We start from the raw sequence: 24,555 nt of genomic DNA, 5'->3' as shown, positions 1-24,555 counted from the left end.
ATATTCCTCTCTAGTTCTGGGATTAAAGGCATGCACCACGATCGCCTGGTTTCTATGGCAAGCTAGTGTGGCTACTGGAATTAAAGGTGTGTGTTATTGCGGCCTGGTCTGTGAGACTGGCCAGTGTGGCTGTTTTACTCCTTGAACTTCAGGAAAGCTTTATGTATTAAACTATAAATGAAGCTGGGTGGTGGCGGCGTGAGCCTTCAATCCCAGCACTAGGGAGGCAGAGGCAGGTGGATCTCTGTGAGTTCGAGGCCAGCCTGGTCTACAAGAGCTAGCTCCAGGACAGGCTCCAAAGCTACAGAGAAACCCTGTCTCACAAAACCAATATATATATATGAAACACTACACCTGTCCCTGCTTTTCACTGTTGTCTCTTTGGTTGGCACTGATGACAGGTAGCTGAACCTAGTTTCTTGGGGCTGCCAGGCACCGTATCAGAGAGCAAACTCCGTATCATGCAAGTGATGGACGCACAGCCGACTTCACTTGCTAAGCAGACGGAATACACAGCAAGTACTGAAGGGGAGGGCCAGACAGGCAGTGGGTGTGTCCCGGGTGGGGTGGGCGTGGCTGGGGTCTCCAGCCCTCTTGGCTGTTTTTGTATTTCATTGTTAGGATGAACATGTCTTACTCCTTTGACCCAGAAATAGCTTTTGTAAATTTTATTTTTTCTGTTGTAAAGTTTAAAACTGAAATTATTCCACAGGACATTTTCTATTTCATATCTACAGAGCACAAAGGCAGCCGGTGCTCAGAAACCCAGAGGAGGGGAGGCAGAGATGAAGAGAATGGTCAGAGGTGGGTGGATGAGCACCAGGTAGGTGCCCCTTTACTGATGTAGTTACCACCTCTGTAGGTAGATGTTTGCCCTCCTTGGAATCCTGGGGTCCTTAGCTTTGATCTTTGGGTTTTGATATCTTTTAATGCTTCATAGGGATGGGGGCAGGATAAGGTGGAGCTTTCTGTGGGGTGGAGCTGGGGAACCAGAATGAGGGTAGCTTGTGGGCTTCAGAGGGGCTGGGGCTGACACTTGAGGGCCAAGGCAGTCTTGTCCCCAGCTTCCGTGGGGTGCTCTCTCCCTTACTTGTTCCACAAAGCCGAGGGCCTGTCCCAGGACAGTGTGATAGGTATCAGATGTAGGCCACGGAACTGACAACAGAATGGACCTACTTGGATGGGTAAGCCCCACAAGAGAGAGTGGATCTTTATACCCAGGTAATGCTTTTGCTGGCAGGCACATTCACCCAAGTGGATCAGGGATGCTGCATTTCACCTGGTGTGAACGGCACAGTGGCTGTGATTGAATACAGGTCTGGCTTGTCAGTGTCTCCTAAGTAGGGTGTCATTCTAGGGCACACGTGGCTTTTTGGAACAGGGACGGGGGATTCCCTGGGTGTCCATCAGGGCAGCCTTGGCAAGTGTGGGCCAAGTGCTGTCTAGGAGGGCTCTCGGGGCTCCAGCTTGCTGACAATCTTCTGCTGAATCTTTCTCAGTACCTCCTGGTACTGGGGGTAGTCTTCCTGCACTTGGGAGAGGACGGTGTTGAACTGGGCCAGCCGGACATCTAAATGCTTGCGCTCCAGCAGCAGGCTCTTGCTGTTGCGGTGCAGGAACACGTACTTCCCTTCCACTACAGCCTGCAGGTACTTGGCCCGCGTCTGCAGGGCCACGATCTCCAAAAGGTTCTGGGTGGGAAAGAGACCCCGCATCAGTCCCCACAAGTCAGGAGGACTCCTGTCCTCCACCGAGTCTCCAGACTCAAGGGGAGGGGTCTTGCGTCCCAGACGGGAGCCTTGCATGCCCACGGGGGAGGTGTTTCCACTGCTCCATGGCAGGCCCGGTACTAGACACACTCCTGACACTGTGTAGTCCTGTTAGACTCACAGCACAGCCGGTTCAGCTGGAAATCCCACTGGGATTCAGGTTTGCTATGCCCCTCGAGTCTACCCTTGATGCTCTCTCTGCTCTGTGTGGCCCCGGAGCCTGGGGGGGGGATCCCCTTGGCTCCAGGTGACCCTCAGCCCTAGCGCTTTACACTGTCCCCCCGGGGTCAAGACTTGGTACAGTCTGGGCAGGCCCCTCTTGGCCAGGTTACCCTGCCTACCTGAACGGCTTCTTCTCCCACCTCCTTGAAGTCTTGACTCAAACATGTTTCTCTTTTCTCCCTCCCTCTCTTCCTGCCTTCCATTCTTTTTTGAGACAGGGTTTCCCCATGTAACAGCTGTCATGGAACTAGCTCTGTAGACTCAAACACGTTTCTTACATAGCCTTCTTGGATTGCTCCTCTCAAAAACTCAACCCCTTGATTTTACTCGGAGGCCCTGACATCTTCCATCTTCGTGGAGCAAGAATTTAACCTTCGATACAGCCAGAGATTTTGTTTCTAGTTGTTTGCCCAGGCATCCAAAATGGTGCCCGGCCAATAATGGGCAGAGATCAAAATGTATGGTGTGACCAAATCGTAAGGGATGTAAACGAGAGCAGTTGGTGTCACCGCCAGCTGAAGATGTAGCTGGTCCCCGGAGAGATTGTCATTGGGGACACAAGGCTTCTCTTGGGGTTCAGGCCCAGAGAGCTCCCAAGATTTACCTGCCGTTTCAGAGCTGTGAGCTTGTTGATCTCATCTTCCAGAGCGTCTGTGTCAGCCTGCATATCTGACAGGGACTGCTGCTTCTCCTGAAGGGAGCTGCTTAGGAGCTTTTGAGATTCTTCCAGTTCTGAGATGGTCTTGATGCATTCCTCTGTGGCCTAGGAGAGAAAAAGGACCCAATGGATTCCTGCATTCCTGTCACTTAGCAGACGGAGACATCCGGCTAAAGACCAGCCACGTGCCTCGGAATTTATTCTAGGGGGGATTCCTGTATCAGTCACGTTTCTATTGCTGTGATAAAAATGTCATAGTTGAGGTGACTTAGAGAAGGAAGGATTTGTCTGGCTAACCGTTCCCGAGGGATCAGAGCCCATGGTGGCAGAGCAGAGGCGTGGTGGCTGGCGCAGAAAGCTGAGGGCTCACATCTTCAGACCACAAACGCAAAGCAGAGAGAGTGAGCTAGAAATGATGCAAGTCTTTTAACCTCTCAAAGCCCGCCACCACAGACACTTCCTTTAGCAAGGCCATGCCTCCTAAACATGCCCAAACGGTGCCACCAACTGGGGACCGAGTATTCTATGGGGACATGTCAGTGACCAGCTTGGACAAAAATACCACTTACCAGGATAGGGGTCTGGGGATTAGAAAAGTTAGTAAAGAGGGCTAAGACATGAGTGAAAATAATAAAACAGAAACATAGGGTAGGACCGGGAGGGAGTTCCGGTGAATACTGAAATCACCCGCGTTTAATTTCCATTCGCTTAAAATACCCCGACCCTTAAGGGTAGGAGTAAGATTTAAAAAAAAAAAAAACTGCATTAATGTGCTACAAGGAAATGAAGAGACCAGTAGAAGGTCGCGGGCTACATTCTTAGTTAAAACTTTCGGTTGCTAGAACAAGACAAGTAACGCTCACACCCTAGACCAAAACATTCTGTAGGCAAACCACTCCCTGGGTGGAATCCATTGTTATCTCCCTAAGGGGATAGGAACCTAGTTGGGTCCTTAGACTTTTGTTTGATGTAGAAACAGATCTACTTCTCTGTTCCTGAAATACAAGGTCTGGCTATTAGCCACACCCTTTGACAATAACCTCGAGAGAGCAGAACTCTCTGACCTAAATCTAGGTGGGACCTTTGTTTGAGGTAGAAACAGACAATAACCTTGAAGGAAAAGAAATAAATTCTAACTCTCTGACCTTTAGACGAGGTGGGAATGGGCTCATAGTTTTGGGCCTCCACAGGGACATCTCATTCAAACTACAATTCCCAAAGAGGAATCCGATAGCCACAGACCTTATAGAATGTATGGGGTGAGGGGTAGTAGCCTGTGAGACACCAGGGCCCTGAGACCCACAATGCCAACTAGGGAGACTGTGGCTTCCTAGAAGATGTGGGGAAGTCAGCCGTCTGTGCCCTGAAGGAGCAGAGGGACGTGGGGACCAGGATCCAGGATCAGCACTACAGCCTTGAGCAGGACTGGACGAGGCTATGTGGGAAGTGTAAGGAAGGAGGGTAGGAGTAGGGTGCTTGACAGTGGGGTGGGGGCTTCTCTGCAGAGCCCCACTGGGAGGTGGTTTCAGGAAGTGTTCGCAGCAGGGTTTCAGGGTTGGACCGGCCATCAGGGATGGAACGTTACCATGACAACGAAGGTACTGGCAGTGTTTGGCGGCTGACTCATGGCCTGCATAATGGTGAGAAACATTCATCCTTGTTTGCTTCCTGGGAACACAGGACTTTGGGAGGAGGAAACCCCCCTACCCCCGTTTGTGGCCAGATGGTGGAGGCCATGGCGCACGTGGCAGGGCTGATGCATTCCCGGTCTTGGGGCGGTGGGGCAGAGAAGGCAGAGGTGGGGGCAAGAAGGCATCCAGGGCAGGTGGAGAGGTCTGGTGTGCTGCAGGAAGCCTAGGAAGGAACTAGAGAGGCAGGCAGGTGTGGCAAATGACAACTGAGCAAGGCCACTCCGCCACCTCACTCCGGAAGCTTCCAGTCACAGCCCCAGGAATGATTCTAACTGATCATTTCCTATACAGAATGTACCCTATAGAGACTTTAAATGTCTGTGGTTTTGAGACAGGGTCTTATATATAGCTTCAACTGCTTTGAACTTGAGGCAATTCTCCTGTCTCAGTCTGAGTGGTGGGCTCACAGGTGTGTGTCGTATGTCCTGCTCCTATGAGGACTATGCTGGCACTCTGTTAGTTCTCTGGATAATTCTACGAGGTGGACTCCACAGGTCAGTAAGCTGAAGCAGACAGATGTCCTTAAGGTCACCACACCATATATGGTTATAGTTGCTGTTAGACTTAACCATCTGACTCCCCAGGAGGTGGGTACTGCTCCTATTTCTCCCAGCAGCTTTGAAAAGGTCCCATATATGCCCAAGGCCACAAAGCAAAGCCTGTTAGTGTGGGCTGTGAGACAGATGGGAACTTTCACCCCAGGGCTCTGGGCTGGTGGTTGCCAGGGGGTGGACTTGAGTGGTGTGTCTAGTCCTCTCTTAGGGAGGACGGCGGGGTGGACTGAGTGGTGTGTCTAGTCCTCTCTTAGGGAGGACGGTGGGGTGGACTGAGTGGTGTGTCTAGTCCTCTCTTAGGGAGGACGGCGGGGTGGACTGAGTGGTGTGCCTAGTCCTCTCTTAGGGAGGAGGGAGCTGCTGCCTTTGCATCAGCCCGTCTTCCCACCTACTCTTGAGTAATTGAGTTTTTGCCATGGTTCCTCCAAGATCTCAGAGACTGCTTCTGTTAACAAGCAGTGGCCTCCCGCACTGCTGGGTGGTGCCCGGTGCAGACCGATTTCCACCGACAGGGCCGAGGGCAGCTTCGGCCAACGTGCTCAGAAACACCTGTCGGGCACAGTCACTCTGACAGCTGCCACTCCTCCAAGCAGGAGCTGGCACGTAGGACACATGTCCCCCTTCCCAGACAGGCCACAGCCCAGAAGATGCGACAGTGTGTGTCACCAGTGTGGGAGGGATCGTTCCGTTCCAGAGTTCTGTCTTTCCTGTCGTCACAGACGTGACACCACAGTGGTGACCTCGACCCACAGGGATGGGGAGAAGGGAAGATGGGAACAGGAGGGCACTGTGGACTGTGATCTGTGTCTGCTGGCTCTCCTATGTCCCTCAGAGTTGAGGAATGAGCCGGAGCAGGCAAGGTGGGAGCAGATGCCTCAGGCCAGCCTGTGGGGACGGATGGAGATGCGTGCTGACCGTGTGCGGTGAGGAAAGGTGAACCCCAGCATATGCCTGTGTCCCAACTCCAATACAGATGTGCAGCCTGGGCAGGGACGCGGCTCTGGAATATCACTGGGTCACGGAAGCAAAGCAAGCGCGGGTCGTACCTTGTGCGTGTTCCTAATTTTCTTTCGCAGCTCATTCTGCTGGTAATGGAAGTCTGTTCTGGTGATGGTCTTCTTGTCTATCTTTCTCTGCCCTTCAGCCTGGACTACAATGGTCTCCCTGCGGCTTACAGCCAGCTCCATGTCCTGAATCATCCTCTCCTGCTGCTTCAGCAGTTGACCGTGCTTGACCTGGGGACACAAGACAGAGGGGCCGGGCAGGGCACGGCTTACGTGAGAGTGGCCAGCCCGCCCTCCCTGGCTTATCTGCCTTTGACACTGGCCAGTGAAGTGTCAGGGATACAGAGAGGGGCCACAAGGAGACAGAGAGATAGCACGCACCGATGAGAGAGGTACGCTATTCTTGTAATTGGTACAAAGGGAAGGCAGGAGGAGAGGAAGGAGAGGACCACACCAGGTTCTCTGCCAGCTGTGGTGAGAGGGCGGGTAGATCTGTCTAGAGACGGAGGTTTGGTTAGTGGTGTCATCACTATGTTAACTGTTTGGCTGTGACAGAGGCTGAGGGCTGCGGCGTGCGAGCATGGACCACGCGAGTGCATGAGGACTTCTTAGACTCGTGGGAATATTCCAGCTCGTTTGGCTAAGTGTATTCTATTTCATGAATGTTAGCATGGATGAATATGATTTAAAAGGAAGGGGGCAGGGCTCAAGAAATGGCTCAGTTAGTGAAGCGTTCGCCTCAGAATGTGAAGAGCCAGGTTTGGTCCTCAGAACTCAGAAAAGGTCGGGTTGGCTCTGCACACTTTCAAGCCCAGTGCTGGGGAGACAGTGACAGGAGCAGCCCTGGGACCCGTTGGTTACTCAGTGCCATCTATGGGTGAGCTCTTGGCCCCCGAGAGACCGTGCCTCAAAGGAAGTGACCAACGTTCTTGAGGATGCCCTCTGACTTCTGCATGCACACAAGCACACACGAGGTGCTCACACACAAACACACGAGCGCCCACACACAGCCACGTATTCACACGCCTACATGAAACAAGAGGGCAATGGATAAATGTCAGTGACTGTCAGCACCCAAACGTCAGAGTTGAAAGGACGTGACGTTGTCACATGCAAAAGCAACCTGACAGGTCCCCTTAAAGCTGAGAATCTACATATAGCCTTTGGTAATCTAGATTTCAGGAGGGGGGTGGATTGCAACATATTTACTGTTATGTGTCCATCTGATTGGCCTGAGGGCTGCCTGGATAGCTGGGTGTATCCATGAGGAGGTCTGTGGGGATCAGCATGTTCGTGTGCACTAGTGGACTGAGTAAAGTGGACCCACGGTCTCCAGTGGGGGTGCCTGGGAAGATAGTGGCATGCTTTGGATTTAGCTGGCACACGGTGCTGGCTCTCCGAGGGCTCTCCCGGGCCATTGTTGTGTGCGCACACATTACAGAACATGACTGTATACACGTCATGTTGGCTCTGCTTCTCTGGGGACCCCTCCCTTGTTCTGAGAAACTCCGCCGGGAATGGGGAAAGTGACAGACAGATCTAATTCCAGGAGGCACATTTTAATGGGGACTTGAGGAAAGAGCGTGCTTGGGTGACCACATCCCAAGGTAGGAAGAAGAGGTTTCTGTGCTAAGCCAGACAGAGGTGCACAGACAGATGAATGAACCTTACCAACTACTAACTTATCCAACATCAATTACCAAACTGCCTGGGGGTGGGGAGGCTGAAGAGGCAGCTCAGTTGTTAAAGAGAACTTGATTCCCAGCACCACGTCAGGAGGCCCACAGCTGCCTGGACCTCTGGCTTCAGGGGAATCTGATGCTTCTGCTGGACCCTTCAGGCTGTGCTCATGTGCACATATCCCCATGCAGATGTACACATGCATATATACATAATTAAAAATAAATAATAAAGTTTGAGACACGGTCTCACTGTGTAGGCTTGGCTGTCCTGGAACTCACTTTGTAGACCAGGCTGGCCTTGAGGTCACAGAGATCCAACTGCCTCTGCCTCACGAGTGCTGGGATTAAAGGCAATCAACGTTATACCTGGTTTAAAACAATAAAATCTTTCAAAAGAAAGAAAACCCATGTGCCAATGGCTCACCATGACACACCATGCCCAGCTGATGGGCTCAGTGACTTTGTTTGTGCTATAGGGTTTAGAGCCTTGCCGGGGTCACCTGGTAGGCAAGAAGGCAGTTATGTCTGAGATGGCCTTGGTTATGTCAGGCTGGGTCCCAGAAAACACCAACCAGCAAGCACGTAGGTCATAGCTGAGGTGTCCCACACTGCCGTCTGTCACAGCTGAGGCTGGGGTTATATCCGTGCACACAGGTTTTGCAGAGGTGGAGGAAGCCAAACCATTTGTATGTGTGGAGATAGGCCACTGACCCCTAGGGGGTTACATAGCAATGGGGCACACAGGAATGCTGGGGGCAGGGTGAGAGGACACCTTGGGCTTTCCCCTCACCCCAGGGATGAGGAGCTAGTTTGCTGCAGCAACCACACAATTTCTGTGCTTTTCTTTTGGGACAGGGTCTCATTTAGTCCAGACCGACTTTGTGTTCTCTGACTTTGAACTCCTGATCTTCCTGCTTCCAACCTCCATGTGTTGGGATTACAGTGTGCACCACCACATCTGGCCTGCTTATGCTTTGAAAACTCCAATTAAATTGACGTGTGTGTGTGTATATATGTGTGTGTATGTGTGTGTGTGTGTGTGCTGAGGCTGGTCTTGAACTTAACATCCTCTTGCCTCGAACCCCTGGATGCTGGGATGCATTGCAGGTATATATTGTGGTTCTTAGCTTTATAGTTCATTTTATGCATGCTGGACATGTAGCACAATTAATAAAAACCCAGAGATAGAAATTGGGGTTCAACCTGAAGGTCAGAAAAGCAAAACAGTCAGCCACTGGCTCTTATCTCTACCTCAGTCCGAAATGATGATCCTGCCTCCAGGAATCTCAGAATGAGACTGTGTGTGAGAGCTGTCTCCTCCTGTTTTATACTCCTCTCTAGTTCTGGGATTAATGGTGCGCACCACTACCGCCCGGTTTCTGTGGCAAACTAGTGGGCCTACTGGGATTAAAGGTGTGTGTCACCACTGCCTGGTCTGTAAGGCTAGATAATTCCCCACAGGGGTGCTAAACTAATCTAGATGACACCTCACCTCACAGGTGCGCTCAGTGTCCTCTAGGTGACTGTGGATCTTGTCAAGTTAACACCAGTCACACTGGGGAGCAAATCCTAGGCCTTGAGCGTGCACACAGGTGCTTTACTGCTGAGCGACTTGCCAGCTCAGCTCATGCGGGAGGGCTAAGAGCACCCAACAGCCTGAGGCCGTTCCATAATGAATGACATGACATCGGAAAAGCGATGTCACTGTGGCTAACTGATCTGTTTTTATTTAACACTTTATTTTCTGAGAATGTGTGTCTCGCCTGCATGCCTGGTACCTATGAAGGCCAAGAGAACACATCTATCTGATCTCTGGAACTGGAGTTACATAAAACTGTGAGCCGCCACATGAGTGCTGGGAATCAAACCCGAGACCTCTGGAAGACTAACCAGTGCACTTAACCGCCGAGCCATCTCTCCAGCCCCTAACTGCTCTTATTTTCATCCCTAAGGTCTTGAACCTTAAACGGATGGTCATTTGTGATTAACTGTTCTTACAGTCAGTGATGTCCTCCTGAGAGGTGGGATGAGGTGCCCCTGAGCTTTTTTTTTTTTTTTTTTTTTTTTTTTTTGGTTTTTCGAGACAGGGTTTCTCTGTGGTTTTGGAGCCTGTCCTGGAACTAGCTCTGTAGACCAGGCTGGTCTCGAACTCACAGAGATCCGCCTGCCTCTGCCTCCCGAGTGCTGGGATTAAAGGCGTGCGCCACCACCGCCCGGCTTTTTTTTTTTTTTTTTTTTTTTGAGTTCAGTGTGGGAGATCCTTCTGTCTATGTGTTGCTTTTATTGGTTAATAAATAAAGAAACTGGCTTGGCCTGATAGGGTAGAACAGAGCTAGGTGGGGGTGGAGGGGACTAAACTGAATGCTGGGAGAAAGAAGGGCAGAGGCAGGGAGAAGCCATGTAACCCTGCTGAAGACAGACGCTGAAACTTTACCCAGTAAGCCACAGCCACGTGGTGATGCACAGATCAATGGAAATGGGTTAAATTAATATATAAGAGTTAGTCAATAAGAAGCTAGAGCTAATGGGCCAAGCAGTGATTTAATTAATACAGTTCCTATGTGGTTATTTCGAGTCTGAGCTGCTGAGCAGCCAGAAACGAACAACGACCTCCCCACTACATGAGTTGTTTTGCGTTGCTCTTACTTTTTGAGACAGGGTCTCACTGTGTTACCCTGGCTAGCTGGAACTTGCTGTGTACAACAGGCTAGCCTCAAACTGCTGGGATTAAAGATGGGCAGCACCACACTAGCCCATATGAGGTTCTTGTTCCACAGTGAGGTGAGACCATTGGGCTGGGAAACTGGGCATTATAGCCAGTGTTTGAGAACGTCAGAGGGGCCTTGACTGCTTGGAGTCATGATAAGACAGCATTTTATGAAGTGGTGTGCACACTAGCACACGTCCTGGCTGCTGTGGGGTTACTCTGCACGGTACAGACGGAAGTCAGGCAGACCCGGGGTGTGAGAGGTGGGGGACAGCAAAGAGCCTGCAGCCGCATTTGCTGCAATGCAGCCACTGTGCAGCAGTGGGTCCTCCCCAGGGATCTTGCCTGTTGCCAGAGGCAGGGTGGCTGAGTGGCTCCCCATCTGCAGCATCTCTGCTGCCTACGCCCACAGCCCCGACACACTCACCTTCATCCTGTGGATCTCGGCCTTCATGGCCCGGATCTCTGTCTGCCCAGTATCGGAATCCACTGAGGCACGCATCTCCTTTGCCAGCTGGATTTTTTTCTCCCAGAGCATGATCTGGTGTCTTCAGAGGCAGGAGAGGCAGTGTCAGGCCGGAGCAGTTTGAGCTGGCGTGGCAGAGACCCCACCACCACCTCTGCCCAGGAGTGTGGCAAATGAAGCCGAAAAGTCTTTAACTCAGGTTCCTTACAAAATGGTTTGTCAAATCTTGAGACAGACAGACTTCTGCATATGGGCTGGCGGGGAGGAGAGGAAGCAGAGGAGAGAGAGAGGAGGAGGGAAAGGGGAAAATTAAAAGAGGGAGAGATGAGAGACAGGCTGGAGAGACGGCCCCGCGGCTGAGAACCCTGCCTGCTCTGGCAGAGGGCCTGGGTTCAGTCCCCAGCACCCATGTGGTTTCCTACTGACTGTAACTCTGGTTTCAGAGGCATTCTTGAGAGAGAGAGAGAGAGAGAGAGAGAGAGAGAGAGAGAGAGAGAGGCAGCAGGGAAACACAACTGAGGAACTGAGAATGTACACGTGATTGGTAAAAGTCAGATAAGGAAGTGAAAAACTCTGGCAGAAAGCTGCCCAAATGTAACCCAGACCACAAGCCCCAAAGCCACTGTGTGTATGTGTGTGTGAGAGAGAGTTAATGCACAGATCTTGTCAAGTGGCAAGAAACACATGATCCCTTCTAGAATACTCCTGTCAATCAAGGGGGACCCTCATGGTGCCTACAAACGGTTTCCAAGGGAGAGGTACATGTGTGTGCAAAATGCAAAGACACCATGACAATGTAAAATTGCCTCAAAGGGAATGGTCTTGCTACAAACCAAACAAGAAATCTATCTATACAGCGGTCTCTTAGGATGAATATTGGGGGCTGGGGAGGGCTCAGAGGTAGAACACTTGCCTGGCATGTGCAAGGTCCTGAATTCCATCCCCAGTACACACATACACACGTACACACACATACATGCACAGACACACACGGAACAGAACTGATATTACGCATTCTCCCTTTTCCCATAGTTCAGTGTGTGTGCGTGGGGGGGGGTATGCACCTGCATGCACACAGAAGCCAGAGGACACCTGGCTTCCTGCACTGTTATTCTCCACGTAGTCTCAGGAGACAGGTCTCTCAGTGAACCTAGAGCTAGACCGAGCTCCATCGTGCTGGGGTTATGGGCACACTTGGCCACGCATGGCTTTTTACGTGGTTGCTGGAGATGTGAACTCAGGTCCAAGTGTAACCCAGACCACAAGCCCCAAAGCCCACTGAGCCATCTCCCCATTTCTCCTTTTCTACTCTGTCACAGTGTAAAATGCTTGGGGCTGGGTTTATATATTACTACCTTTTTCCATAAAAATAAGATATATTTTATAAACTTTATCCCAAAGGAAACCACTCAATACCCAGGGATACTGGCCTGGCTGGTGGTTGCCGCCGAAGGTTATTCTACAGATCTATATGGTGGCTTTCTGCGGTTCTCCTGGGGTTCACAAAGCTGCCCTTCAGAGCTACTCCCCAGTGGTGCCAATGTTTGGTGGCCATCCCCACAGAACCTTGGCGGGTCTGGTGACCTTTAGCACCGCCACACGGCTGAGCCCCTTACTCACTCGGCCTCTACCAGGCTGTTGAGGAGGGTGGTCTTTTCTTCCTGGAGTTGCCTCAGCTTTTCCTCCATCTGGATGGTCTCTCTCTCTGCATCCTGCGTGGACCGGGTAGAGCTGTGAGGATGGCTCAGGCCTGTGGCCCCTGGAGACCCTGGGGGTGACTGAGTGGGCGGCGGGTGGTGCCAACCTTCAGTGTGCGCACAAACTCTGTCTCGGCCACCAGGTTGCTCTGCTGCAGCTGCTCGGAGTCACACCGGTTCTTGTCCATCAGCATGTTGAGTTTGGTCAGGTCATTGTTCAGGTCCTTCATGTGCCGGTGGATCTCCTTCTGTTCCTTCTTCTCTTGCTCAATCTTGTCTGTGGGGGGGGACAGGTGGCGGGGGGGAGGGGCGATGCTGGAGGTCCAGGGGTCCTCAGCGGGCAGTAGCTATGCCCCCCCTTCGATCCCTTCCTGTCCTGTCTGAAGCAGGTGGAGATCAGGGGAGGGGTGGGGAGGAGGGCTCAGATGCTGTGGGTATCTAGGGAAGGCAGGCCGGCCCTTTGCCTCCAACACCTGGCCTTAGGGCAGGGTGGGAAGAAGAAAGACCAAAGACATTCTCGATATTTTGACGGGGGAAGAAAAAAGGCACCAGGGTAGGTGACCCATACAATCCTGCTGTCAGGTTCTCTGCCTTTCCCACACCAGTATCCTTGGCTGGCTCATAGCTAGGCCTCTGGATGTGCCTATCTTTGTCCCAGCTGATCTCGCCCGTGTCAGGGTGGGGCTCTGCCTTTCAGCCTGGCTCCCCACACTGCTGTTCACTGCTGGTGCCAGGAGGCCTGGCGTACTACTCGATACTCTGTCGTTGTGAGTAGCCAAAGGCTGTGAGAGGATGCAGTGGGATCCCTGGCAAGTGGGCAGATGCAGCAGCCCCGTTTCTCCACGCAGTGTTTAACTGACTCTCTTCTCTGGACCACGTGGGACCCAGGATATCTCAGTAAGGTGCCCTTCGGTGGTGACCCAGGAATGACATCCTGACAGGCCCCTGGGTGTCAGAAAGGCTGCTTCTCGGCACAAGGGACAACCCGGTGGTACCCAGCGTGCTTCTGGGGTCTGTGCGGGCGGGAACAAAGTGTTCAGGACCAGGAGTTGAGGAGACTGGCTGCATTTGTCTGATTTCACAGATCTTTTTGCTCCCATCCCCCACGGACCTCAGGAACACGGTGAATAGCACCGACAAACTAGATGACTATAGAGTTTTACTGGTTTGCTTTGTTTTCCTTTTGAAACACGGTCTTACTATGTAGCCCAGGATAGCCTCAGACTTACGGCCTCAGGGCCCTGTGTGGCACCTGGTCTGGGAGTGATGTGGCTGGGAGGGAGCTCACTTACAGCCTCACGGCCCTGAGTGCTGGAATTGCTGGTGTGTGGTGTGGCATGGGGGTCTGGGATTGAGGGGGCAGGGAGGGAGTGTGGGGCTGCGTAGCCCCGCCCCCAGGGCGTTCATAGCCCCGCCCCCAGCGGCTTACTCTCTACGCGAAGCTTCTTTTGCTCCATAATGTGCATCTCCTTCTTGAGCTGGTCCAGGGACATCATTTGCTCCTCGCGTTCGTGTGTGACCTGGACCAGTTCCTGCTGCAGGCGCAGCCAGGTCATCTGCGCCTCTGCCACTCCCGTGTTGTGCTCTTCCGTCAGCTTCGACAGCCTTTTGATCTCCAGTTCCAGGGGTCCAGCTTCTTCCCCCTGGAGGAATTTAATCGGAGAGCAGCGTGAGCCTCGGGATCCTCAGGTTTGCTTTTATTATTATTCATGTGTGCTGTATATACATGTGCACATGTGCGTGTTTGCACGTGTGTGTGTCTGTCTGTGTGTGCGTGTGCGCGCGCCCCACAGAAATAAGCATGCCATAATGAGTATTATCTTGTTCAGACAGTGTCTCTTGGGGAATCTGGAATTTATTGATTGGTTGGACTGACTGGCCAGCAGGCTGCAGGGATCCTCCAGTCCCTTCCTCCCCAGTATTGGGATTACAGGTACAAACTGCTATGCCTGGTTTTTACTGTGGGTGCCGGGGTGGAACACAGGTCTTTATGATCATGAAGTGAGCACTTTACGGACTGAGCCAGCTCCCCACAGCCCTTCTTTTGGGGTGGGCTATGGAGAATCATGAATTCACGCATTTACAGCCCTCTTATCTTTCACTGGCTTTGAGGTCCCAGGTCCTTGTGGGCACGGCCTTCGACCCGCTAGGACACTCTGAATATGTTCTCTGACCTCAGACCATTCATAGACAGAAGAGGGCTTCCCTGACAGCTTGCTCTATTTGAGGACTTCAAACCCATGGTGGGTCCTTAGGTTCCCGGTAAGTGACTTACAGGTAAGTCACCTGAGTTACAGGAAAGACACGGAGCCCTCAAACTGATTAAACCACTTTGCCCAGTGTGGTATTGCCTCGGTCCAGCCTGCTACCTGTGTGTCTGTGTGACTCAGAAGCCTTGACGAAAATCAAAAGAAGCCAGGCATGTAGCACACAGCTCTCGGAAGCTAAGGCCCCAGGGCAGCAAGGTCTAGGCCCACCCCGGCCACACAGCAACTCTCTGTCTCACAAAACAAACCAGAGAAATCAAAATCAAAGGTTCATGTCAGAGATGGATGACGTGGAATTCAGGTTCGGGTTATAGAGGTGGGGAGGAGCCTCGTCGCCCAGCCCGGCCTGGGGGGTGGGGGGGGGGAGGTTGCAGCCTGGAGCATGCGCAGACGGCCACATCACTAGTGGGTCGGGGGAGGAGAGGTGCCTGCCAGCGGAGCCCAGGGCGGTTCCTCACCCCCAGCACGGACACAATCTGCTCCAGCTGCTTGTTGAAGAAGTTGATGAGGCTCTGCTTTCTCTCGATGAGGATGGTGCGCCGCACGATCTCGCTCTCGCTGTTGGTGATGAGGTCGTTGAGCCGCTTCACCTCCTTGTCCAGCTCCGCCAGCGTCTTCTTATGCATGTCCACCTTGCAGCTAGTGTTGGTGATGTCCAGGGTGGCCTGAGCAATGTCGCCGTCAAGTTTTGAGAGATGTGTCACCTGAGGGCACGAAGGGCGACAGGGGTGTGAGCGTTTTCTGCCACTTGAACGGGCCAGACGGTTGTTTCCTTGACACTCTACATGTATTCTGGAGAGATCCCTGTGTGCAGTCGTGAGGAAGCGAACCGGCTGGGCCCCGAGTCTTGAGAGCCTACAAGGGACTTGTTTACACAATGGAGATAGCTTGCAAAACCAGAAAGCTGGGTGTAGTTTTACATGCCTGAGATCCTAGCACGCACCTGTGATCCCAGCATGTGTCTGTGATCCCAGCACACGGGAGACCGAGGTGGGAGGGTCTTGAGTTTAAAGCCAGTCTGGGCTACACAGTGAGTCTGAGGTCAGTGTTAGGCTACAAGAGACTCTCTCTCAAAATGTCGGGCTGGTTCATGTCTTTCTTTCTTTTCTTTTTTCTCAGAGATCTGCCTGTCTCTGCCTCATGGCTGGTTTATGTCTTTAATCCTGGCCCTTGGGAGGTAGAGGCAGGAGAATCACAGTTTAAGACTACTCTGGTCTACACAAAGTTCTAGGCCAGCCAGGGTTATATGGTAAGACCTTGGAGGGAGGGAGGGAGGGAGGGAGGGAGGGAGGGAGGGAGGGAGGGAGGGAGGGAGGGAGGGTGAGATGAGAGGACAGGAGAAAGCGAGCTATCAGGGATGGATTTTCTTTATAAATGAGCATAGCATAAGTGCAAAGGGGAACATACTGAATCATGGGCGAGGCTGTCACAAAGCTAGCAGCAGATCACCGGGAAGCCTTCTTCTAGTGTTCAGTCCACATGGCCTCCAGTGCCCCCCTCCCGGGCCCCCACCCTCCAGTGACCCCATCCTCCTATGTCCCCAAGGAGAGAGGGGTGGGGCCACATGCCATTGATCTCTTTAGTCTGAATGATTCTGTCTTATACCCTTTTTTCTTAAGACATTTATTATATATACAGTGTTCTGCCTGCAGGTATCTCTGCAGGCCAGAAGGGGGCGCCAGATCTCATTACAGATGGTTGTGAGCCACCATGTGGTTGCTGGGAATTGAACTCAGGACCTCTGGAAGAGCAGCCAGTGCTCTTAACCACTGAGCCATCTCTCCTGCTCTCCCACCCTGTCTCAACCATCTCTCCAGGCCCCTGTCTCATATTCTTCTGTAATTAAAAAAATTTTTTGAGATAAGGGCTCACTGTATAAGTGCTGGCTGGCCTCTACCTCCCAGGTGCTGAGATTAACAGTGTGTACCGTCACCTTTAGCCTCTCCTATCTATTTTTTAATGGCCGTGTGAGGCACAGTGGGACATTTCCTGATCCCGTTCAGATTATGGCATATTCTTCCTCTCACACTGTGATTGGGCAGAATAGGTTGCCTCTGCCACTACCCTCTGCGACCTGCGGAAGGCATCCTGGCCTCCCAGGAACCCCAGGACCTCAGCTCTGCCCCGGAGTTTATAATGAGATCCTGCATCGACACCCTTCCCCGCTTCTCTCTAGCCCAGCTCCAGACAGAATCCAGTTACCCTCTGATCCCCTTTCCTGCACCACCCGGCACCGGTGCAGAGGGCTTTTGAGTATTCACTGTACCCTTGCAAGGGCTCCACTTCAGTTGGAAAACCACGGTAATAAAGTTAACCTAAGACTCTTTACTGCCCTCTGGTGGGAAGAGGTGGTGACAGGACATGACCAGTCTAGGAAGGAGCAGGGTGGGGATCTGGCAACAGGAGCCTTAGGAGACAGGTCTAGCCTGTGCAACAATAGCCAAGCAGGCTACTTCACACCCACCATGTCCCTTAGTGTCTCGAAAGCACCCGGGACATCTCTTTCTGCCTGCCCTGCTCTCAGAGGAAACACTTGAGCAACGTCGGCCTGGACATCCCAAAGAGATCTGGCTGGGCTATGCTTTAGTCGCTGCCAGCCGTGGACAGTCGGGTCAAAAGTATGTGTGGAATGGGAACATTCAGGCTGTGGTCATTTCAGGAGGCCAGGTGACAGCAGCCACCATGACAGGAAGCAGCAGTGGTGGCAGATCCAAGCCTCCGTCACCTTCAAGATGACAGGAAAGACAGCTGAGCCCCCTGGGCCCAAGGGTGGGCCCAAAGCCCTGGTCTCAAGGGAGCTGGATTCAGGTGTTAACTGTAGAGACACCATATCTAACCCTGGCTTCTGCCCAGGACTGGTGGCTTTAGTAGCTTGTCCTCAGAGTGTAGACATTAGCAGACCCGGGTATCTTTGCAGAGCTGCTCAAAACACTGAAAGACCCGAGCCAGCCTGAAACCCTTAACAAGAGACTTGTCAATCATAATATGGGATGCTCTTGTGATGAAGGTCGTGAAAAGTGAAGGTTTGCGGTATCAAAGGATGGGTAGCGGCAAGAGCAAACGTGTTGGATGTTGTCGGGTAAAACGGAAAATGGAAAAATTCAGTGAGTCCCCAACTTAATGCCTGTGCACATTTCTCTCTGTGTCACGGGTCAATGAAACTAATAAAAATGTAATCAAATGGACCTAAAACCAGATGTTTAACAGGAGTGCAATGTTAGCGTGAGTGTGTGTGGTGTGTAAATGTGTGCAGAAGGGAGGAAATCTAGAAGTGGTTTCCTGGACAGTGGGACTACAGCGTCCGTTGTTTTCCTTATGTCTCCCTGGGTTCTGCCTCCTTCCTCCCCGACCCCTGCTGCTGCAGACAGAGCCCAGGGCCTCGTGTACGCTGGGCAAACTCTCCAGGCGTTCAACAATAAGACAATATTAGCTGGATCTGTCATCCCAGCTGCTCAGGAGACTAAGTACGGCATGACAGTCACGTGTTTAAGCCTAGCCTGAGCTACAGAACACGTTCAGCCAAGGCAACTAGTGAGACCCTATCTCAAAGATAAAAAGAGGGCTGGGCAGTGGTGGTGCAGCTGGGCCTTTAATCTCAGCACTTGGGAGGCAGAGGCAGGTGGCTCTCTGTGACTTCAAGGCCAACCTGGGTACGGTACAGAGAGAGTTCCAGGATAGGCTCCAGAGCTACACAGAGAAAACTTACCTCAAAAAACCAAAATAAATAAATAAAGATAAATAAATAAAAAGTGGGTTTGGGGAGCTGGGGTGGGATATAGCTCACTGCTCAGAGTCCTACCTGCTGTCCCCAGGGCCTGATAAACTGGCCTGGTAACCCAGGCCTATAGTCCTAGCACTGAAGAGGGATCAGAAATTCAAGGTCATGGGGCTGGAGAGTTAGCTCAGTGGTTAAGAGCACTGCTTGCTCTTCCAGAGGTCCTGAGCTCAATTCCCAGCAACCACATGGTGACTCACAACCATCTGTAATAAGATCTGGCACCTTCTCCTGACCTGCAGGCATATAGACAGAACACTATACACATAATAAATATTTTAAAAAAGAAATTCAAGGTCATATATACTTATATATGTGTACACACATATATAATAGATAGATAACACACACACACACATATATATAATATGCAGCTCTCTGAGTTTCAAGGACAGCCTGCTGACACACACACACACACAGTAGTAAGTTTGGGACTAGCTGGAGCTCCATGAGACTTGGCCTCACAGAAGAAGGACAAAGAGGACTAAGGTCTTTCAAGGGTGTAGCGCTTGCCTGGCATGGATAGGCCCCTAGGCTCAATCTCTAGCACTACAGAAACTAAATTAATTAAAATAAATTATAAGGTTGTGTGTGGTGGCCCACATCTTTGATCCTGGCACTTGGGAGGCAGAGACAGGCAGATATCTCTGAGTTTCAAGGCCAGCCTGATCTACACACCAAGTTCCAGGATGACCAGGACTACATAGAGAGACCCTGCCTCCAGAAGAAAAGCAGAAATAAGTAAGTAAATTATAGAAAGTGTTGCTTTGACAGCTAGAAACGAGGTCATGAGGGGCCGCCCCAAGAGCCCTTTGCTCATAGGCCTCTGGCTCCAGCCCAGCCCCTGCCCTGTCAGCTGGAGGCCGCCTACCAGGTTGGTATTCTCCTTCTGCAGCTTCCGAAGGAGCTGTTGGAAGTACTTGGTCATCTTGCTGGAGGTCCCGTGCTCCTGCAGCTTGTCCATGATGGAGACATCCATCTTTTGCCGTAGCTCCTGCTCCTGATGGACAGCCTGGCGGACCGCCTGAAGTTCGCTCAAGACTGCCGAGTGTTCCTGCAAAAGAAGAAAGAACCATGGAGAGGACGTGCGTGTAGCTGTCCTCCTACAGGCTGGCTGAGAGCAGAGGCCCGGGCTTGGGGGCCATGCCTCACCAGAGAGCCCTTGTTCAGCATTTCCTCCGTGTCCTGCAGGGCCAGCTGGTAGGTGTTGAACTCGCCCTGCAGGGCCTCTTGCTTGCTCAAGCACTGGGTGGTCATTTTCTGCACTAGCATGGCTTCTGTCTCTGAGCGGTTCAGGAGGCGGGCCAGATTCTCATTCTTCTCTTCCTCTTTCATGATGGACCTCTTATAGGCTTCGATCTCACCGTCAATGGACTTAACCTGATGCTCACATTCCCTGCAAAACCAAAAGAGCAAAGCTGGTCACCGGCCAGACACCAGGGCCCTCCCCGCTCAGGAGAATCTCACTGGGTGGATTCCAATGTGCAGAAAGAATTTTGGGTGCCAACTCTTAACTGGTATTCATTTCTGTGTGGGGGTCGTCTAGTTTGCTTTTCTGTTGCTGTGGATAAAACACTGACCAAAAGCAACGTGGGGAGGAAATGGTTTGTTTGTCTTATATGTTACAGCCCGTTATCAAGGGAACTCAAGATGGGAACCTGAAGGCAGGAAGTGAAGCAGAGGCCATGAAGGAAAGCTGCTTACTGGCTTGCTCAGCCAGCTTGCTTTCTTTTCTCTCTCTCTCTCTCTCTCTCTCTCTCTCTCTCTCTCTCTCTCCCTCCCTCCCTCCCTCCCTCCCTCCCTCCTTTTTTTTTTTTTTGAGACAGGGTTTCTCCTCTGTGTAGCCCTAGTGATCTAGCTATCCTGGTACTCACTCTATAGCCCAGGCTGGCCTCGAACTCACAGAGATCCGTCTGCCTCTGCCTCCCAACTGCTGGGATTAAAGGAGTACACCACTACCGCCTGGCTTCAGCCTGCTTTCTTACTCAACCCAGGACCACTTGTGCAGGTGTGGCCTGGTCTACAGTGGATTAGGCCCACCCACATCAGTCAAGAAACAGACACGCCCAGGAGCCAATCTGATGGCAGCAATACCTCGGCTAAAGTTCTCAAATAACTAATTTGCGTCAAATTGACAAAACCCAACTAGTAAAGTGTGTCTGTGTATGCAGTGTGGATGTCTTCCTCAGTCCCTCTCCACCCTATTTTTTTTTTAGCGTTTTATTTATTGTATGTGTGCTCATGCATGTATGTCCTGGCACTGGTGTGGAGGTCAGAGGACAACTGTGTCTTTTCCCACTGAGCTAGATGTGTGTCCCAGGCTGATCTTAAAACCTTGTGATCCTTCCGCCTCTGGCTCTTGCATATCCAACCAACATTTGCCACTACAACTGCCTTATATTTTTAGTTAAAAATTAGTAATTTTTTGTGTAGGGCCAAGTACGCATGCCACGGAGCACGTGTGCAGGTCAGAGGACAGTCTTTGGACGTCGGTTTTCCCCATCAACCATGTGGGTCTGGGGATTGAACTTAGGTCAGCGGTCTTGGTAGCAGGTGTCTTTTACCGTCTGAGCCTTCTTGCTGGACCGACCTTAATTTTTCAGACAGGGTCTCTCACTGAACCTGGATATCGGTGATATGGCTAGGCTGGTTGACCAGGGAGCCCTAGGGATCTTCCTGCCTCCACCTCCCTAGTCCTGGGGTTTCAAGTGTGTACCATCCTTAGCTGGGGAGATGGCTCCGTGGCTAAGAATACCGGATGCCCTTCCAGAAGACCAAGGTTTGATTCCTAGCACTCACATGGTGGCTCATAACCATCCATAACTCCAAAAGGGATCAGATGTCTCCTGGCCTTTGTGTGCATGCATGCATATGTATTGTAGGCAATATACCCATACACAGTGTGAGTGTGTGTGTGTGTGTATGATAGATAGAAGATAGAGATAGATAGTCAGACAGACAGACAAATAGATAAAAATTAAAAGGCAGTTGAGGATGTAACTCAGTGGTAGAACACTGGCCTAGCAAGCATGAAGTGCTGGGCTTCATGCCCAAAGCCATAACCTAGATTAACTGAAATTGAATTTTTTTATTTGTGTGTGTGATGGTTTTTTCTCTTTCATCCCAAGAAGTCTACAGGCAGCATCTTGCCTTTCTTATTTAAAACAAGATTTTAAGAGCCCCACTACATAGGCCTGGCTGGTCTGGAGCTATGTGTAGACCAGGCTGATCTACCTCACCACCGTGAGGTAAATCACCTACCTACTCACCACCGTGCCTGGCCAGACTTCCTCTACATCTTATGGATGCAGACCCAGCTCCTCTGTGGGCACAGCAGCAGTTGGTGCCCTGCTGGGAGGGCTCACACTACTTCATTTGTTGGTATCGTTTTTTGGAGACAGACTCTCAGTATGATGTCCAAGTTGGCCTTAAATTCCCAGGCCTGAGCAACCCTCTCAAAAGATGACCACCTGCTCCCAGGGCCTGGGCATATCAGTTACAGCTAGAGACAGAGGCCCATTTGCTGGTTACATGTGCAAGTGTGAGCATATGTTGCTAAAATCTCCACTTGACATTCTGCAAGTGCATATTTTAAAATACAGGATATTGGCAGAGAATGGTGGCATACACCTTTAACCCTCGGGAGGCAGAGGCAGGCGGATCTCTTTGAGTTTGAGGCCAGCCTGGTCTACAGAGGGAGTATCAGGACAAGCTCCAAAGCTACAGAGAAATCCTGTCTCAAAAAACAAAAACAACAAAAAATTTATTTGTCTGTGTATGTGTGTCCATGTCCAAAAAGACCAGAAGAGAGTGTTGAGCCTTCGGGATGCAGAGTTCCAGGAGGTTATGAGCTGCCGGATGTGTGCGCTGGGAACTGAACTCGGATGTTGCTGAAAGCCCAGTGTGCTCTTAGCTCCTGAGCCATCTACCAGCACTCAGCACCTAGTAGGCCAGCAGCAGCTACTCCTTCCCTCAGGGCTCAAGCCTCTGTGGGTGCTAAGGTAGAGAGGGGACCAGTCCATAAGCCGCGAGCCACCTTTGGAACCAAATTCCCATCACTTGGGTGGTTCTGGTCATCAAGGCAGCGAGCGAGCGTCTCCGGCCCAAGCGCCACCTCGTTTCTCTTCCCTTTGGAAGGAATTAACACGGTTTTGACTGAACACAGCCCCAGGGCAGGACCATCCAGAGAGGCTGGTAAAGTGCTGGGGTTTCCTGCTCAGATGGTGAAACTGTTGATCAAAGGGACACCTTTGTCTCTTTCTGACATCCTGCCTGGAAGTCTGACCTGAAGGCATGGCACTAAAGGGTGGGGGCTGGCGGCAGGGCCCTGGCACACCTGTGTGGCGTCATTCTGCTGGTTCCCCTCAAGCCCAGCACACCCGCCCGCGGTCCCCCTGGGCAGCCCATTGCGGGGGTGGCACCTGAGCGCATCCAGCACGGTCCTGTACGCCTCATTGCGGTGCTTCATGCCCACTAAGCTGGTGGTCCACTGCTGGAGGATACGCTTCTTCTCCACCACAATGGTGTCGATCTCTGTGGTGGCCTGCGGAGAGGGTGGGATGCAGACGCGGCGGCGGACAATGGCAGCAGGCACCTTCTGCCGCCAGGCACCTTCTGCCGCCTGCCTCCCATCCACCTTGACTTTTTCATGTGTTTGTTTTGAGGCAGGATTTCCCTGTGTAGACCAGGCTGGCCTAGAACTCAGAGGTCCACCTGTCTCTGCTGAGATTAAAGGTATTCATGGCCCATGCCTGGAACCTTTATTTTTCTCAATCACAAATCAGCAGAAGAGCAGCAGGAAATGGAGCATGGCTTTGACGAGGCCTGGCTCTTCCGTGGAGTCTCCAGGCAGTTTTTAGGGGCTTGGTACTGGGGGCTGAGGAAGAAGACTCTCTCAGATACGACAGGATTTCCATTCTACACCAATGCCAAGGCAGGACTTAGTGGATGTCATGTACGGGACTGGGGTCACCTAGGCAGGGAGATCACAGGGCCCACACCCCTGCCCCTGATCAGTTCTTGCCCAGGGAGGAGGTATTTGAGTCGAGAATGACCAGGATCTCCAGGAGGGCATTTGGCTTGGAGAAGTGGGTCTCCCTGTGCTGGGGGTCAGGATGCAGAACTAGACTGGGGGCAGGTGGAGAAAAAGGTCCAGAGAGGACACGGAGGGTTCATTTTCGAGGAGGCCGGAGGTCAGCCTGAGGGGCCCTTCCTCAGGAGCCATCCACTGCCTTTCTGAGGCAGTATGTCTCACGGCCTGGAGCGCTCTGATCGAGCTAGCTGACCAGAAACCCCAGGGATCTTCATATTTCTGTCTCCCCGGCGCTGAGATTGCAAGTGTGCCCCTCCACAGCCAGACTTTTATGAGTGCTGGGGATCAAATTCAAGTCCTCATGCCTAAGTGGCTTGGCATTTATTGTCTCAGCTATCTCTCCTAGCCACAGTCTGGCACTTTTACACACACACACACACACACACACACGCACGCACGCACGCACGCACGCGCGCGCGCACACGCTATGCACACACCTTAGGATGAAGGTCAAATAGTGGACAGATTAAGGGGGTCTGCACTGAGACGCTGACAGTCACAAGGCGGGCCAGGCATCCTCCTGGGTCCTCCTTGGCAGGTGGCCTATGACCACCTCCCAGTTTTTCACTGGTCCCATCTGAGCCATGGCTATGTGTGTGTGCCTGTGGGCCTGCCAATGCCTGAATGCTGGGAAGGAGAATGGGCTGAGGACAGAGGCAAGGGGGGAAGGAAGGAACCCCGATGGGCGTTCATCAGGAGTCCACAGTTGTCTTCAGCTACAGAGCAAGTTTGAGGTCAAATGAGACACATGAGACCCTGTCTCAAAGCAAGCAAAACCCATAAAGGGAAGGGTCAGGAGGAGGGCCAGCACTGGTCATGGAGTAAGCATGGCCACCGACATGGAGAGGGACAGCAGAAGGGACCCCTTGCCATTCTAGGGCAAAGTCGTAGGGACTCTCTGGCCTATGACCTTTGTCACACGCCTGCGGCACTCGGGATGAGCTGGTCTCTCCCAAACTCTCCTTGTCCTT

At 52.0% G+C, this 24,555-nt stretch overlaps 1 protein-coding gene across 2 annotated transcripts in view; it reads right to left on the bottom strand.

The window, feature by feature from the left end:
- Nucleotides 1–713: 713 nt before the first annotated feature.
- Ccdc40 (coiled-coil domain containing 40) overlaps nucleotides 714–24,555 on the bottom strand; it is a 46,380-nt gene continuing 22,538 nt past the window's right edge. For both annotated transcript variants that reach the window (XM_057776613.1, XM_057776612.1), the window contains exons 10-20: nucleotides 22,914–23,035; nucleotides 19,645–19,888; nucleotides 19,364–19,546; nucleotides 15,176–15,421; nucleotides 13,880–14,093; nucleotides 12,558–12,727; nucleotides 12,374–12,465; nucleotides 10,715–10,835; nucleotides 5,941–6,129; nucleotides 2,596–2,754; nucleotides 714–1,691 (exon numbers count right to left, since the gene is read on the bottom strand). In XM_057776613.1, the coding sequence (XP_057632596.1) occupies nucleotides 1,443–1,691; nucleotides 2,596–2,754; nucleotides 5,941–6,129; nucleotides 10,715–10,835; nucleotides 12,374–12,465; nucleotides 12,558–12,727; nucleotides 13,880–14,093; nucleotides 15,176–15,421; nucleotides 19,364–19,546; nucleotides 19,645–19,888; nucleotides 22,914–23,035 (1,989 nt within the window). In that variant the 3' untranslated portion in view covers nucleotides 714–1,442. The remainder of the gene's footprint in view (nucleotides 1,692–2,595; nucleotides 2,755–5,940; nucleotides 6,130–10,714; nucleotides 10,836–12,373; nucleotides 12,466–12,557; nucleotides 12,728–13,879; nucleotides 14,094–15,175; nucleotides 15,422–19,363; nucleotides 19,547–19,644; nucleotides 19,889–22,913; nucleotides 23,036–24,555) is intronic.

Source organism: Chionomys nivalis, chromosome 7 (genome assembly GCF_950005125.1).
Source record: "Chionomys nivalis chromosome 7, mChiNiv1.1, whole genome shotgun sequence".
Lineage (NCBI taxonomy): Eukaryota > Metazoa > Chordata > Mammalia > Rodentia > Cricetidae > Chionomys > Chionomys nivalis.
The sequence above is the reverse complement of the archived record's forward strand: the minus strand, read 5'-3'. Positions and strand labels throughout refer to the sequence as shown.